We start from the raw sequence: 15731 nt of genomic DNA on the forward strand, positions 1-15731 counted from the left end.
CTCAAGTTGTAAAACATGTTTTTCCTTGAAAAGTAAGAAATGATGTAATGCATATCTTAATTGAATAACTGTCTTTGTTTCTCACTTCTGTAATATGCTTCCCCCTGCACAGATCTCTCCCTCCTCACCCCCCACAAAATGCTTAAAGGGGCTCAGTCCTTTGGATGTTAATCTGATTGGGCTGGTGCACCTAAATAATAAATATATCCTCCTCAACCCCATCAGTCCCTCTGATTCCTAAATTATCCCAAAACATTTCTGGTGGTCCATTTGGGGATTGGAGATAACAGATTTACTGTCTCCTTTGCCTGTGGGACTAGGGCCCTGGAGCCGGGGGAGACCCGGCATCCAAGGCACGCCATGGGGGAGCTTCACCCAGTTGGAGACTGGCTCTCCCTGCATCCGGGGCCCTGCCCGGCAGCGCAACGGAACCGGAGATGGGGCTGCAGGATGATACCAGAACTTCAGGAACGGTGGTAAGGAGAAAGGGCCCAAGGCAGGAAAGCCCATCCGATAGGGATAAAGGGGAGCTTGATCACCCCCCAGGGACTGACCGCCAAAGCAACCCAGAGTGGCTGGGGGTGACAGGAGTGGCCTGACAATTTGGATGAACCTCATGTCCCCCCAGCAAAGTGAGAGTGGCTCACTGGTGGAGAAAATGGGCCGATAGAGCGGCAAGTACAGCAAGGAAGAGCTTGCTGGCAGGATGGCAAGAGTGGTTTGCCACCCTGACTGGGAGTGTGTGGGTGTGTGTGGACCTACCCAGGACACTAGAGAGGCTCATTTCATCTGATGAAGAGTCCTGGGGTAGGAATGGTGTGTGTATGTGTGTGCATGTGGGAACCTAATGAGGCTCACCCTGGACATAAGAGAGGCTTGTTTTGTCTGATGGGAAGTCCTGAGGCAAGAGAGGTGTGTGAAAGTGTGTGAAAGAGCTGGTCTCAGGAGAGGCCAACATGGGGAGTGATGTGGAGAGGCACAGATCCCTTAGCGCAGGCTGTGTGCTCCGAGGCAAGTGTGGGGGAAATCAGACCTAGGATGTTGCATACAGCTGATAGGATGAGCTTCACAGCTGCAGCAGGCTATGACAGGGAAAGGCACGTTCCTGGTTAAGCAGTGTCTGAAACTCCTGTAATAGGACGCTGTCTGGTAAAAGTGTGCCTCAGGGGAGGAAACAGGAGGAAAAGCATCGAAACCAACTCCTTTGGAGTGCATGAAAAAGAATTTTTAAGAAGGATTTAGAGGTGATTATGGGATGAAACTAGATGTTCAAAAGTTAAGGACATGAATTAGAATAGCCCTCTTTTAGTGTTGGATGGCCAGCCGAAGGCACTATAGATAAATTGGCTATGTGTTCTAAGGTAGGTAGTGACTAGCATTGGAGGACAGCCAGGGACTATAAGTGCCCACCACCATGCCCAGCTAAATGTATTTTTTTTACTCTCACCCTTTCTCTCTTTCTCTTCCCCACCCCTCATCACCAAGGTCACAGAGTTTAGTTTTAAAAAACAAGCTTAGCAGTCTGGTTAAGGACACAGACTAGGGTGCAGACTGAGTTTGAATCCTGGCTTTGCCACTTGCTAGCTGTATATTACCAAGCAAATTACCTAACCTCTCTAAGTCTCAGTTTCCTTACCTGCAAAATGGACATGATTAGAGTAGTACTCACCTGCTAGGGTTGCTCTGAGTACTGAATGACTCATATTTATAAATCACTGAGAGTATTGCCTGGAACATAGCAAGTGCTATTTAAATGTTCATTAAATTACTTAAAGATTCGTTGTATTTTACCAAGTTTTCAAATAAAAAAAATGCTGGTCCACATGTCCAAATCACCCATCAAGTCAGTGTGATGCCTAACACCGCGAGAGCCAGTTTTCCTCTAGTGTTGCAAACTCCCAGTTTCCTGTCCATGCCTTATGTTTCTTTTGCTTCCCCAGAAGATGAAGAAACAGCAATAACGACTTTTTTTCCTTTTGTCTTGAACCCCTTTGCAGATCAGCATCCCCAGAACACACCTGTATTAAGTCAAAGACCGTGGACCCAATGGTCATCTTCTTCACCAGTGGGACCACAGGCTTCCCAAAGATGGCAAAACACTGTCATGGGTTGGCCTTACAATCCTCCTTCCCTACAAGGTAGGAAAGAGGGCACCGACATAGAGGTTGGATCCCAGATGTGGGATAAGTATGTGTGTGTGTGTGTGTGTGTGTGTGTGTGTGTGTGTGTGTGTGTGTGTGTGTCTTGGGAAAGGAGCTGTAAGTAGAAGTGACTCCATCCTCCTTTTCCCTTTCACTCTCTTTGGTTCAGACCTCTCAGGGTCTGAGAGGTGAAGGCTGGGAGTCCTAAATGTTTGCCCACAGAGGCCTCAGAGCGACAAAGGAGGCACATTTAGGTTCTATCAGAGCATCTTCATAGGAGGTGTGAGGAAATGTGGGTAGAGACAGCACACATTCCACAAGCCACACACATGACAAACCTGACAGGGCTTGCAGACCTTGTAGTAGATTTTGGACTTTATTAGGAAAACAATGGGAAGATACTGAATGTTTTTTAGGGAGGAGGAGATCTGATCAAATCTGTATTTTGATAAGATCACCATGGCTACAGGATGAAGGATGGATTGGAGAAAGTCAGAATAGAGTTAGGGAAGAGCAGTTAAAGGCTCCTACTCTAATCCAGGTGCAAGCTAGTAGGGCATGGACCAGGTGCTGGAGATATGATGGAAATTAACACAGTTGAGATTTCAGGAAGTAGAGTGGACCAGATCTGCTGGCTAAACATGGGAGATGGAAGGAGGTCAAGGACGATGCCAAAGTTTGGGGCTTGGACAACTTCATGGACAGGAATGACATGTCTGGATACAGAGAACACTGGAGGAGAATCAGTTCAAGAGAGCTAGTATGATTGAACCAGTTTCAGTTGTATGTAATCAGGAAATATTTAGCAGTACACCTTTGAGACCTGGCCTGAGGGTGGTATGGAGCCCCACACAAATCACATGAACTGAGAGTGAGAGGGGTGGGTTCATAGCTAAAAACCAGAGTGCATAGCCCTTCATTGCATCGGCCATGATCACACAGCTGAAGCCACTGCATTTTGGAGTTAGCAGGAAAATACGGAGCCTGAAGACATCTGATGTCTCCTGGTGCCTGTCAGACCCAGGATGGATTCTGGCTACCATGGGGGCCCTGGTGGAGCCATGGACAGCAGGGTGTACAGCCTTTATCCACCATCTGCCACAGTTTGACACCAAGGTCATCATACAGGTAAGAAGACTCAACTTCCACTATCAGCAAAATTCCAGAAAAAATCCATGTTTCCAGGCCAAAAGCTGGACCTTGCTAAAAAATATATATATATATTTTGTTAAGCAAAGAAGCCTATGAGCCTAAGATGATCCTGTGCCTGGGCTTCTCAAAGTGTGAAGCACTGAATCTGAGTCACTATACCCGAGTGACATCAAATCGTGACCTTGAAGAAAATGCATATTACCGGGCCATCCTCCAGACCTGTAGATCAGCCTTTGTGGACTTGGGTCCCAGGATGTGCATTCTGAAAAATTAAAGCAAGCACAAGTCCGAGTCTCCCAGATCCTGGACCATGATGCTGCCAGGGACAAGCAGCTGGGGTGTGTGTGTGTGTGTGTGTGTGTGTGTGTGTGTGTGTGTGTGTTCTTACTCAATATGATGAAATGTTTAAAAACAGACCTTGGAATATGACAGATCTAGTTTCTTATCCCACCTTTGAAATTAACTAGCAGGTTACATACCACTCTGAGCATCAGTTTCCTGATCTGCAAAACAGGACTTTTAATAATTACCACCTCATTGGTTGAACTAGTTTACAGTCCCACCAACAGTGTAAAAATGTTCCTATTTCTCCGCATCCTCTCCAGCACCTGTTGTTTCCTGACTTTTTAATGATCTCCATTCTAACTGGTGTGAGATGGTATCTCATTGCGGTTTTGATTTGCATTTCTCTGATGGCCAGTGACGACGAGCATTTTTTCATGTGTCTGTTGGCTGCATACATGTCTTCTTTTGAGAAATGTCTGTTAATATCCTGGCGATTCCTCAAGGATCTAGAACTAGAAATACCATTTGACCCAGCCATCCCATTACTGGGTATATACCCAAAAGATTATAAATCATGTTGCTATAAAGACACATGCACATGTATGTTTATTGTGGCACTATTCACAATAGCACAGACTTGGAACCAACCCAAATGTCCATCAATGATATACTGGATTAAGAAATGTGGCACATATACACCATGGAATACTATGCAGCCATAAAAAAGGATGAGTTCATGTCCTTTATAGGGACATGGATGAAGCTGGAAACCATCATTCTAAGCAAACTATTGCAAGGACAGAAAACCAAACACCACATGTTCTCACTCATAGGTGGGAATTGAGCAGTGAGAACACTTGGACACAGGAAGGGGAACGTCACACACCGGGGCCTGTCATGGGGTGGGGGGAGCGGGGAGGGATAGCATTAGGAGATATACCTAATGTAAGTGACCAGTTAATGGGTGCAGCACACCAACATGGCACATGTATACATGTGTAACAAACCTGCATGTTGTGCACATGTACCCTTAAAGTATAATTTAAAAAATATATAATTAAAAAAATAAATTAATTAAATAACAAAAAATGATTACTACCTCATAAAATCTTAGGTAATATTAATGAGATGATAGAGGCAATATGTGTAAAGTACTTAACCCTGACATCAGCACATAGAAACCACTCTATCAGTGGGAGCTGCTGCTGCTATTTTTAAGATGAGTACATCATGATGACAATTCAAGTCACCTGCATGAACTCCTCTGTATGTCCCTTCACCCCAAAATTTTCCTTATGTCTCCACTCACATCCTTGCTTTCCCTCTCAGAGGCAGACCTTGCCCTCCACCTCTCAAAATCCACCCATTCTGCATAACCACTGCAGAGTTCTATCTCCTGGCCTTGGAGAAACAGCATTTCTTTATTAATCTTTAATCTACTACTCATTTTCTCCTGTATTTTCAGTCTCTCACTTTTCGCTAATTTTACACCCTCAGTCCATAAACACATTCAGTGTACTTATCCTAAAATTCCTCCCTTTGAACCTGCTATACACTGGGTCAACCCATCTTTTCCACCTTAATACCAAACTTCACCAAAGAACATTCTCCATTTGCTGCAGCCACCTCTGCTTCACCTAGCCTGCTCCTGAATACTGCAGTCCTCCCCAATGGTCTGCCCTTACTGTTCCTCTTCTTTCTAAGCAATTTCCTTCACCTCCATTTTCCTCAGCAAGCACATCAATGCAGGTGGCTGTCAGGACTGTACCTAGGGTCTAGTCTCCCCGGTTCAAACTGATTCTCTCAGGCAAGCAAAACATTTCCAACCTGCTAGTTGGTAAAGCCCATCTGATCATTCCTCCAGAACGTCAAACTGCACTTCTCATATCTCATTCCCTGCCTCTATATCAATGCCTCCTCCTGTGTCACCATCATTATTTTCTGTACCACATTCTGCATCTGAGACTTAAAGCACCACAAACAAGACTGACCACCCTTCCCATCCTCATGCCTAATTCTCCTGCTACTATAGAGAGTGTCTCAAAAGGTCTTTATGTATTTTAAACCTTAGTAAATGCTTAAAGTTTAAAATGCTACAAATTTACCAAAAAAGCATTTGCATTACTATTTCCCACTTACTATTTTTATAAACTACTCATAATAATTTTTAATTTATATATTGTATTAGTCCATCTTATTGAAGACTAAGACAAAAAGCTTTTTAAATTTTTTATTCAGAGGGTGCATGTGCAGATTCATTACATTAGTACATTGCATGATTCTGAGGTTTGGAGTAAGAATATTCTCATGACTCAGGTAGTGCATATAGTACCCAATAAGTTTTTCAGCCCATGACCCCCTCTCTCTTCCTCCCTTCTCATAGTGCCTATTGTTATCTCCAGCATCTATTGTTTCCAACTTTATGTCCATGTGTACTCAATGTTCAGCTCCCACTTATAAGTGAGAAAAAGTGATGTTTGGTTTTTTACTCCTGCATAAATTTACTTAGGATAACAGCCTCCAGCTTCATCCATGTTGCTACCAAGGACATGATTTGATTCTTCTTTATGGCTGCATAGTATTCCATGGTGCATATGTAGTACATTTTCTTTATACCAATCCACCATTGATAGGCACATAGGTCAGTTCGATGTCTTTGCTATTGTGAATACCACTGCCAATAACATATGAGCCTATGTGTCTTTTTGGTAGAACCATTTATTTTCCTTTGGATATATACCCAGTAATGGGATTGCTGGGTCAAATGGTAGTTCTAAGTTTGCTGAGGAATTTTCAAATTACTTTCCACAGTGCCTAAACTAATTTGCATTTCTATCAATAGTATATAAGCATTCCATTTTCTCCAAAGCCTCACCAGCATTTATTTTTGACCTTTTAATAATCACCATTCTGATAGGTGTGAGATAGTATCTCATTATGGTTTTAATTTGCATTTATCTGATTAATGACGTTGAGCATTTCTTCATATGTTTGTTGGATGCTTGCATGTCTTCTTTTGAGAAGTGTCTGTTTATGTCCTTTGCCCATTTTTTAAATTGGATTATTTGGGTTTTACTTGTTGATTTATGTTCTTTGAAGATTCTAGATATTAGTTCTAATTAGACATTATGTATTAGAATCTACAAAGAACTTAAATTCTTTGTAGAATCTGGATATTTGATTCTGGATATTGTCAGATGCATAGTTTGAAAATATTTTCTCCCACTCTGTAAGCTATTTACTCTCTTGATAGTTTCTTTTGCTGTGCTGAAGCTCTTTAATTTAATTGGGTCCCACTTGTTAATTTTTGATTTTGGTGCAATTGCTTCTGGGGACTTAGCCATAAATTCTTTGCCAAAGCTAATATCCAGAAGAGTATTTCCTAGATTTTCTTCTAGGATATTTACAGTGTAAGGTTTTATATTTAAATCCTTACTCCGTCTTGAGTTGATTTTTGTATATGGTGAAAGGTAGGAGCCGAGGTTTATTCTGCTACATATGGCTAGCCAGTTTTCCCAGCACCATTTATTGAATAGGAAGTCCTTTCTCCTTTGCTTATTTTTGTTCACTTTATTGAAGACCACATGACTAAGAGCTGTGAGTTCTCTATTGTGTTCCATTGGTCTATATGTCTGTTTTTGTACCAGTAATGCTGCTTTGGTTATTGTAGCCTTATGGTATAGTTTGAAGTTGGGCAACATGATGCCTCTGGCTTTGTTCTTTTCACCATTCAAGCACTTTTTGGTTCTATATGAGTTTTAGAGTCATTTTTTTCTAATTCTGTGAAAACGACATTGGTATTTTAATAAGGATAACATTGAATCTGTAAATTGCTTTAGGCAATATGGTCATGTTAACAATATTGGTTTTTCCAATACATGAGCATGGAATATTTTTCCATTTATTTGTGTCACCTCTGCTTTCTTTCAGCAGTGTTTTGTAGTTCTCCTTGTAGCCATCTTTCACCTCCTTGGTTAGATGTATTCTTAGGTATTTCATTTTTAGTGGTTGTTGTAAATTGGATTGCATTCTTGATTTGGCTGTCAGCTAGAACATTGTTGGTGTATGGAAATGCTAATTTTTGTACATTGATTTTATATCCTGGAACTTTACTGAAGTTGTTTATCAGTTCCAGGAGCCTTCTGGTAGAGTTTTTAGGGTTTTTTATGTATATAATCATATCATCAGCAAAAAGAGATAGTTGGACTTTTTTTCTATTTGAATATCTTTTATTTCTTTCTCTTGCCTAATTGCTTTGGCTAGGACTTCCAATTCTTTGTTGAATAGGAGTGGTGAGAGTGGGCATCCTACTCTTTTTCCAGTTCTCAAGGGGAATGATTCCAGCTTTTGCCTGGTCAGTGTGATGTTGGCTGTGGGCTTGTCATAGATGGCTATTATGTAGAGGTATGTTCCTTCAATGCCTCATTTATTGAGGGGTTTTATCATGAAGAGATATTAGATTTTTTGAAAGCTTTTTCTGCACCTACTAAGAGGATCATCTGACTTTTGTTTTTACTTCTGTTTATGAGGTGAATCATATTTATTGATCTGCATATGTTGACCCAACCTTGCATCCTAGGAATAAAGCCTACTTGATCATGGTGAATTAACTTTTTGATATGCTGCAGGATTCAGTTTACTAGTATTTTGTTGAGGATTTTTGCATTTATGTTCATCAGGAATATTGACTTGGAGTTTTCTTTTGTCATTGTATGTCTGCCAGATTTTGGTTCCACAATGATTCTGGCTTCATAGAATGAGTTAGAGAGGAGCCCCTTCTCCTCAATCTTTTGGATTAGTTATGGAGGGATTGGTACCAGTTCTTTGTATATCTGTTAGAATTCAGCTGTGAATGTATCTTGTCCAGGGTTTTGGGGAGTTAGTAGTTACTGATTCAATTTCAGAACTTGTTATTTGTCTGTTCAGGTTTTCACTTTCTTTCTGGTTCAATCTTGAGAGGTTGTGTGTTTCCAAGAATTTATCCATTTCCTGTAGATTTTCTAATTTATGTGCATCGATGTGTTCATAATAGTCTATTAAGATCTTTTCTATTTCTGTGGGACCATTTATAGCATCATCTATGTCATTTCTGATTGGGCTTATTTTGATCTTCTCATTTTTTTTCTTTGTTAATCTAGCTATTGTCTATCAATATTGTTTATTCTTTTGAAAAACAAGCTCTCAGTTTCATTGATATTTTGTATAAACTTTTGCATCTTAATTTCAATCAGTTCTTTAATTCTAATTATTTATTTTCTTCTGATAGCTTTGGTGTTTGTTGGTTGTTCTTTTTTTCCCTAGTTCCTCTAGAAGTGATATTAGATTCTTAATTTGAGATCTCTCTAACTTCTTAATGAAGGCATTTAGTGCTATAAACTTTCCTCATAACATTGCTTCAGGTGCATCTCAAAGATTTTGGTAGATGGTATCTCTATTTTCATTTTCATTAATTTCAGATACTTTTTTTATTTCTTGTTCACCCAAGAGTTATTTAGGAAAAAATTGTTTAATTTCCATGTTTTTGTATAGTTTTCGGTGATCTTCTTGGCATTGATTTCTGTTTTTATTGCACTGTGGTCTAAGAATGTACTTGGTATGATTTTGATTTTTTTAATTTATTGAGACTTGCTTTATAACTGAACATGCAGTGAATTTTAGAATATGTTCCATGTGGGAACAAGAAGAATGTATATTCTGTGGTTGTTAGGTAAATTATTCTGTAGATGTCTATTAGGTCCAATTGGTCAAATGTTGAGTTTAAGTCCATAAATTCTTTGTTAGTTTTCTGCCTCAATCATGTGTCTAACATTTTCAGTGTGTTGTTGAAGTCCCCCACTATTTTTGTTTGGCAAAGCCTTTTTTTTTTTTTTTTTTTTTTTTTTTTTTTTTTGAGATGGAGTCTCGCTCTGTCACCCAGGCTGGAGTGCAGTGGCCGGATCTCAGCTCACTGCAAGCTCTGCCTCCCGGGTTCACACCATTCTCCTGCCTTAGCCTCCCGAGTAGGTGGGACTACAGGTGCCTGCCACCTCGCCCGGCTAGTTTTTTGTATTTTTTAGTAGAGACGGGGTTTCACCATGTTAGCCAGGATGGTCTCGATCTCCTGACCTCGTGATCCGCCCGTCTCGGCCTCCCAAAGTGCTGGGACTACAGGCTTGAGCCACCGCACCCGGCCGGCAAAGTCTTTTTATAGGTCAAGAAGAACTCATCTTATGAATCTAGGTGTTCCAATGTTTGGTGTGCATATATTCAGGATAGTTAAGTCTTCTTGTTGAATTGAACCCTTTATCATTATATAATGCCCTCCTTTGTCCTTCCTAATCATTGCTGGCTTAAAGTCTGTTTTATCTGATATAAGAATAATGACTTCTGCTCTTTTGTGTTTTTCATTTGCATGGCAGGTATTTCTCCATTTCTTTGCTTTGAGCCTGTGGATGTCATTACATGTGAGATGGGCCTCTTGAAGACAGAAGACAGTTGGGTCTTTTATTTTTATCCATCTTGCCACTCTGACTTTTAAAGGGAGCATTTAGACCAAAAATAAATAAGTAAATACTATTCAAATTAGTAAAACAAAACATTCCTTCTATTTCCTCTCTGCCCACCCCTGTCAACTTAGTCCTTCTTGCCAAATCTATTGCAAGAGTCTCCTGCTGTCTGTTCCACACCCCTACTGAAAGCTGCAAAGCACCAAGAGGAGTCATAGATTATGACTTACATGATAATAGCCAGAGCCCACATTTGGTGAACACCTACTTAGTGCCAAGTTCTGGGAAAGGCCCCAGACACCTATGATGTCTAATTCTTACCTACTAAGCAGAGCTCCCTTGGCTGCCAGTAACAGAAGCCTACTTCAAAGTAGCTTAGCAGAAAAAGAAATACATGGAAGGGGGAATTAGAATAGCTCATTATTCTGTAGAAGAGCAATATGAGCTTGATAAAGATCTAAAACAGAAACTAGAAAGATACTAAGAATCAAGGCAGCTTCAGTGTCTCCTCTGCTTTTCTCTATAGGTTTGCTTCCTTCTTTCTGTTTGTAGAACTACTTTTGCTACTTTAGATGCATATAGTCAAACATAGCAATCACAGCATTTCAGGGCTGACATTCCCCCTTCCCAGATAACCAGTCCAGGTCAACTAGAGGCTGAGTGGTCTGAATGTTGGGGTGATCAGACCCAACATGAGGCCGTGGGGGCTACAAAGTCCAGTAGAGTCAAAGGAATGAGAAAAGACAAGAGTGCATAAGGTGGGTCCAGGGGGCCAACACTGATATGGAGGCTGTGAAGGCCAAGCTCTGGGAGCCCACACTATTTATTGGTGATCAAACAAAGAAGCAGGTGGTGAGGACATGCGGATGTGGTGGTAAAGAGGTGAGGATGTGAGGACGTGGGGGTAGAAAGGTAGCGGTGCATCAAGCGTAACTGTGACAGTTTAGCATTTTCTTTGATGCATATGTAATATGCTCTGCCTGAGATAATGGAGAACATGTTTACAAGCCTGGGAGAGCAACCAACAAATCTGTGCATGAGGGGTTTTATGCCCTGAGCCCCGGATTCCATCCAAGCTACAAGGGGTTTTATGCCCTGGGCTTAGATTATGGTGCAGCAGGGCAGCCTTCCACCCTTTGGCACAGAGCTTGGTGTTCCAAAGGCCATGAGGGGGTTTAGGCCCTGGACCCAGGACATGTTCCAAGACTCTTTTATGTCATGACAGACAAGCCAGCCCTGCCTCAGCTCTTCTACCAACACAGCCTAAGGTAATTGTCTGTCACCAAGTCACCAATCCAACTCTCTGTGCCTGGAGTGAGGTTACTGACACAGACATTGCTGGCATGGGCCTGAGACCTTCACAGACATGGAAAGACACCTGTTGGGGTAGGAGCAGTGGGCCAAAGGTGAGAGTAGGACAAAAATTTTAAAAGCATGTGTAAATGTGAGATATTAAAGAGGTAGAGGCTAGAGATTGAAAGCTGATTGGGTCTATGAAGAGGTACTGGAAGTAGAGCTAGATTTGTCCACAAATGACAATTATATTTAATCATGATTCTACATGGAATATATGGACATTCCCATTTTACAGATAAGGAAATAGAATTATGGAAAAATTAAGGAAGAGGATTTAAATTAAGACACCCAAACCCACTTTCTCTTCTCTTTACTGTTCTTCACTCTCTTAGTGTATCTCCATGCTGATCTGAAACTTTAAAAGAGAATACATCCAACTAATTAATCATGAATACCAAACATTTTGTAGTCTAAATAACCTGACTCCAACTTACCTTATCTTCCTAAATTTAATTATTGCTCCTTTCTAGTGGCTCTAAATAAATCATATTATTTGACTTGACTTAAATGCTTCTTGGGCTCCCGAGACCCTATTTCTTGTTATTTCATCTATCTCCAAGATAGTCCCTGTTTCTCTGCCTGTAGATACCATATGTATTTGCTAATGTCCTGACTAAATTCCACCTCTTCCATCAAGCCCCCTGGGACACACAACTAGGAGTATTTCCCTCTCCTGTGTTCTTATAGAACTCTTTTGTACTTCAAATATTTCTTACGACATCTACCAACTTCTGCCTTATCATTCAAGTCCTGTTTTATCCTATTAGCACCTACTCACCATAGGAGTTGGAACATTATCTCACTTTTTGTATTTCCCCAACAGTACCTGATGCATACCATGTATGAAATCCATGCTCAATATATGTGTATTTAAATGATTAAGAAATTAATAAATGGGCTCTTCTAGAGGGAAGGTCAGAACTAGACTGCTAATAATTGGCTGTTAGTTTAATCTTAACTGTAAAAATAAAATTTCTTCTCTCTTGCCTTTCCAGGCATTGTTGAAATACCCCATCAACCAGTTTTTTGGGGCACCATCTATATTTCGAATGATTCTGCAGCAAGATTTCACCAGGTATGGTAGAAGTGGCTTGTAACAACATCTTTGCGTAGGATTTTAAGTAATCTGATACGTTATGGTCTGTTTTTCCTCTGGTTCTTTGAGGAGTGTGTGTGTGTGTTTGTGTTAAGTATTGGTGGTGATAATGATCGAAAGTTAATTAGTTAAAGCAGATCCAGAGATCCAAAGGAAACTCAGTGAGCCTTGCGTGATTGTGGGTTGATTCCTTTTTAAATATTTGAATTGTGAAAAACAATTATACAGAAAATGCATAAGACAGAAATTTACAGATTAATGAATTATTAAAAAGAAAATACCTGTGTAACCACTCACCCAAGTCAAAAAAACATAACATTGCCAGCACCTCAGAGACTTCCATCTCCCTTAAAGGAAACAACTATCTTGACTTTTATGTTGTTAATTCCTTACTTGCCTTTATAATTTTACCTCCTAAGGAACTATCCCTAACCAAAATTTTATTTTACATGTGTTTGAACTTCACACATGTAATGCTACACTATTACATAATAATTATGCTTCTAAGACATGTCCCTGTTGTTGCATATTACTGTAGTTTATCTTCATTTTGTGTAGCATACTATTTTATGAAAATACCACAATTTCTTATACCAGTCCTACTATTAATGGATATTTCTGTAGTTTTCACTTTGAGGCTACTGATGATTAATGCTGCATAGAATCCTAGGACACGCACCCTGGTGTGTCCTAGGATTTATCTGATCATGCATTTCTGTAGAGTTTTTCAAGGAAAGGAATTGCGGGTCACACTGATACAACACAATACCACACGATCTTCCAAATCAATTTATGCTTCCTTATATAAGCAGGGCAGGAGAATTTCCATTGTTCCACGTTCTTGCCAACATTTGGTATTGTAAGACTTATTAATTTTTGCCAGGCTGTTGGGTGTGTGGTGTTATCTTAATACAACTTTATTTTTCATCTTCCTATGTTTGAGAGTTAATTTTAAGCTAAACCAAAATACACTCTTTGAAACTTATGGGAATTTATGTATCTTTTAGGGACTCTGAAATTGAAATGGCTGCTTCAAAAATCAGAGCTAACATGTTTTAGACATAAAAGTTAAAATATCAGAGTTTAATGATTGCCCTTACAGAGCTAACTCTGAATTATAATTTGATTTTACTCATGAAGCTTCAGTCTGGCTGTACTCTGTTTCCATCTGTATTTCAAAGCTCTTATGACAGCCAAGTTTTGCGACATTCCTCGGATGATGGCCTTGGTCCAAACTCAGTACACATCTTATCAGGGCATAACTAATGACTCCATCTGAGACTCTGCCCACTTTGTGTACTTTGGTCCTCTGATTTGATGGCAATAGTTTCAAATAGTTAGCGTTTTGGATAATGGGGGGGAAGACATGGAGTTTAAGGGACAAGATGGAGTCAGGCTTAGGGTTCAGTCTTTTTAAAAAAATCCCAGATCAGATCTATGTTCTGAGCTATCATGATCCGGGTCTTTAATTGTGCCTTTCCCTTTTGCTGTATCTGGCATAACATTTACAAGAAAATGTCTATCATAAAGATAGTGAAGATTTGGCATCCAAGGTTATAGGTGGCATCAGAGAGCAGTAAACAAATCAATCAGCCAGAATAAACACTGCATGAATCATCATATTCTTTGATCAGACTCACAATGTGGTTACCTTACTTATTAAGAGTTATTTGAACCCTATGATAAATCTTATTTGGATATTGGGGACCAACATTAAATCAGAATTTAATAAATTGAATATCTTTTCTGGTCAATGTGTTTCCATAGATAAAGCATCCTGAGGAGGGTGTAAATTAAATGCAAGAAACATCTGTCCCTCGGTATCTAAATTGTTATAGACTTGTTAACAGTAGACGAATCTATTTTTCCCACCACTTTTGAATTGGACCATATACTGGTATCTGGGAGAGAAAAGATTTTGTCACAGGAGAAGTCAATTCTGCACTGCCATTTTTTCCTTGGCAGGACTGCCCATGGCTGAGGACCTTAGGAGTCAAAAGACTTATAGCCAATTAATTGTTCTAGGCCAGATAGGAATGGATATGGACAGGCATTCCTTACTTCTTAAAATTATTTTAAGTTAAAAAAAAAAGTTAGGCATGGTGGTTGACACCTGTAATCCCAGCACTTTGGGAGGCCAAGGTGGGTGGATCACCTGAGGTCGGGAGTTCGAGACCAGCCTGGCCAACATGGTGAAACCCTTTCTCTACCAAAAGTACAAAAATTAGCTGAGCATGGTGGTGGCCTCCTGTAATCCCAGTTACTCAGGAGGCTGAGGCAGGAGAATTGCTTGAACCCAGGAGGCAGAGGTTGCAGTGAGCCGAGATCGTGCCACTGCACTCCAGCCTGGGTGAAAAGAGAGAGACTCTGTCTGAAAAAACAAACAAACAAACAAAAAACCCGACAATAGAACCAAAAGACAAAGTTACAAGACTGGCTTCTTTTTAACTTTTATGTGTTGAGTTACTGTAAGCTTGGTTTCTGTTACAGACTTATAGCAATTAGCTATTCAAAATATAAGCATTGTTCTGAAAAATAATTTAAAATATGTATATATGTATAGACGTATTTATCTTCACAACTTATAACTGGCAGTATTATACCCAGGAGGGTTTGTTACAAGGTACTTTATCCTGTTAGTAAATATATATATATTTAAATTTTACAGTAAGCAGAAAAGTTTTGTGGTTGGGATATATGCAAAAGTGACACATAATAGTTTAGAAGACAACTAAATTTGTTTTACCAGCTGTTTAGGCATTTTTTTTTGTACCTTCTTCTTGATTTGAAGGGTTTGGTCTTGTCCTAATTTTAGCCCTCAAAGCTGGCCCTTACAATCTTACATTCCCACCTCTTCCATGATAGTTCCTGGGCCCAGAAGAAGGCAACTTGTATAATTTTAGAAGCAGAGCATTAGCAGTGAAATAGATCCAGGCCCAATGGGATGTCAAATGAGAGAGATTCATATGGTCTTCACAATACCATGATACTGGCTTCCTTGAAGCAAATAAGGAGGGATAGATAACATTTATAGTTTGACAGTTACGAGAGTTACTATCCTTCATTATAAAGCAACTCTTAAATGTTTCTTAACCAAAAAGAAACTTACATTTTTTTGAGAATTGACATCTTTGTGTTTATAAAATGTTAACAAATGCATATTTTGTGCTTCTAGTATTTTAACTTTTTAGTCACCCAAATTTTCAGTTTGGGAGG

The 15731-nt window shown here is 39.9% G+C and overlaps 1 protein-coding gene across 3 annotated transcripts in view; it reads left to right on the forward strand.

Annotated features, from left to right (window-relative positions):
- The window catches only part of ACSM1 (acyl-CoA synthetase medium chain family member 1), a 62508-nt gene that overhangs the window by 15576 nt on the left and 31201 nt on the right, over positions 1-15731 (forward strand). For all 3 annotated transcript variants that reach the window (XM_010388564.1, XM_010388565.1, XM_030925587.1), the window contains exons 5-7: positions 1998-2138; positions 3110-3269; positions 12415-12494. In XM_010388564.1, coding sequence (XP_010386866.1) covers positions 1998-2138; positions 3110-3269; positions 12415-12494 — 381 coding nt within the window. The remainder of the gene's footprint in view (positions 1-1997; positions 2139-3109; positions 3270-12414; positions 12495-15731) is intronic.

The sequence above is a fragment of the Rhinopithecus roxellana genome, chromosome 20, assembly GCF_007565055.1.
Source record: "Rhinopithecus roxellana isolate Shanxi Qingling chromosome 20, ASM756505v1, whole genome shotgun sequence".
NCBI lineage: Eukaryota > Metazoa > Chordata > Mammalia > Primates > Cercopithecidae > Rhinopithecus > Rhinopithecus roxellana.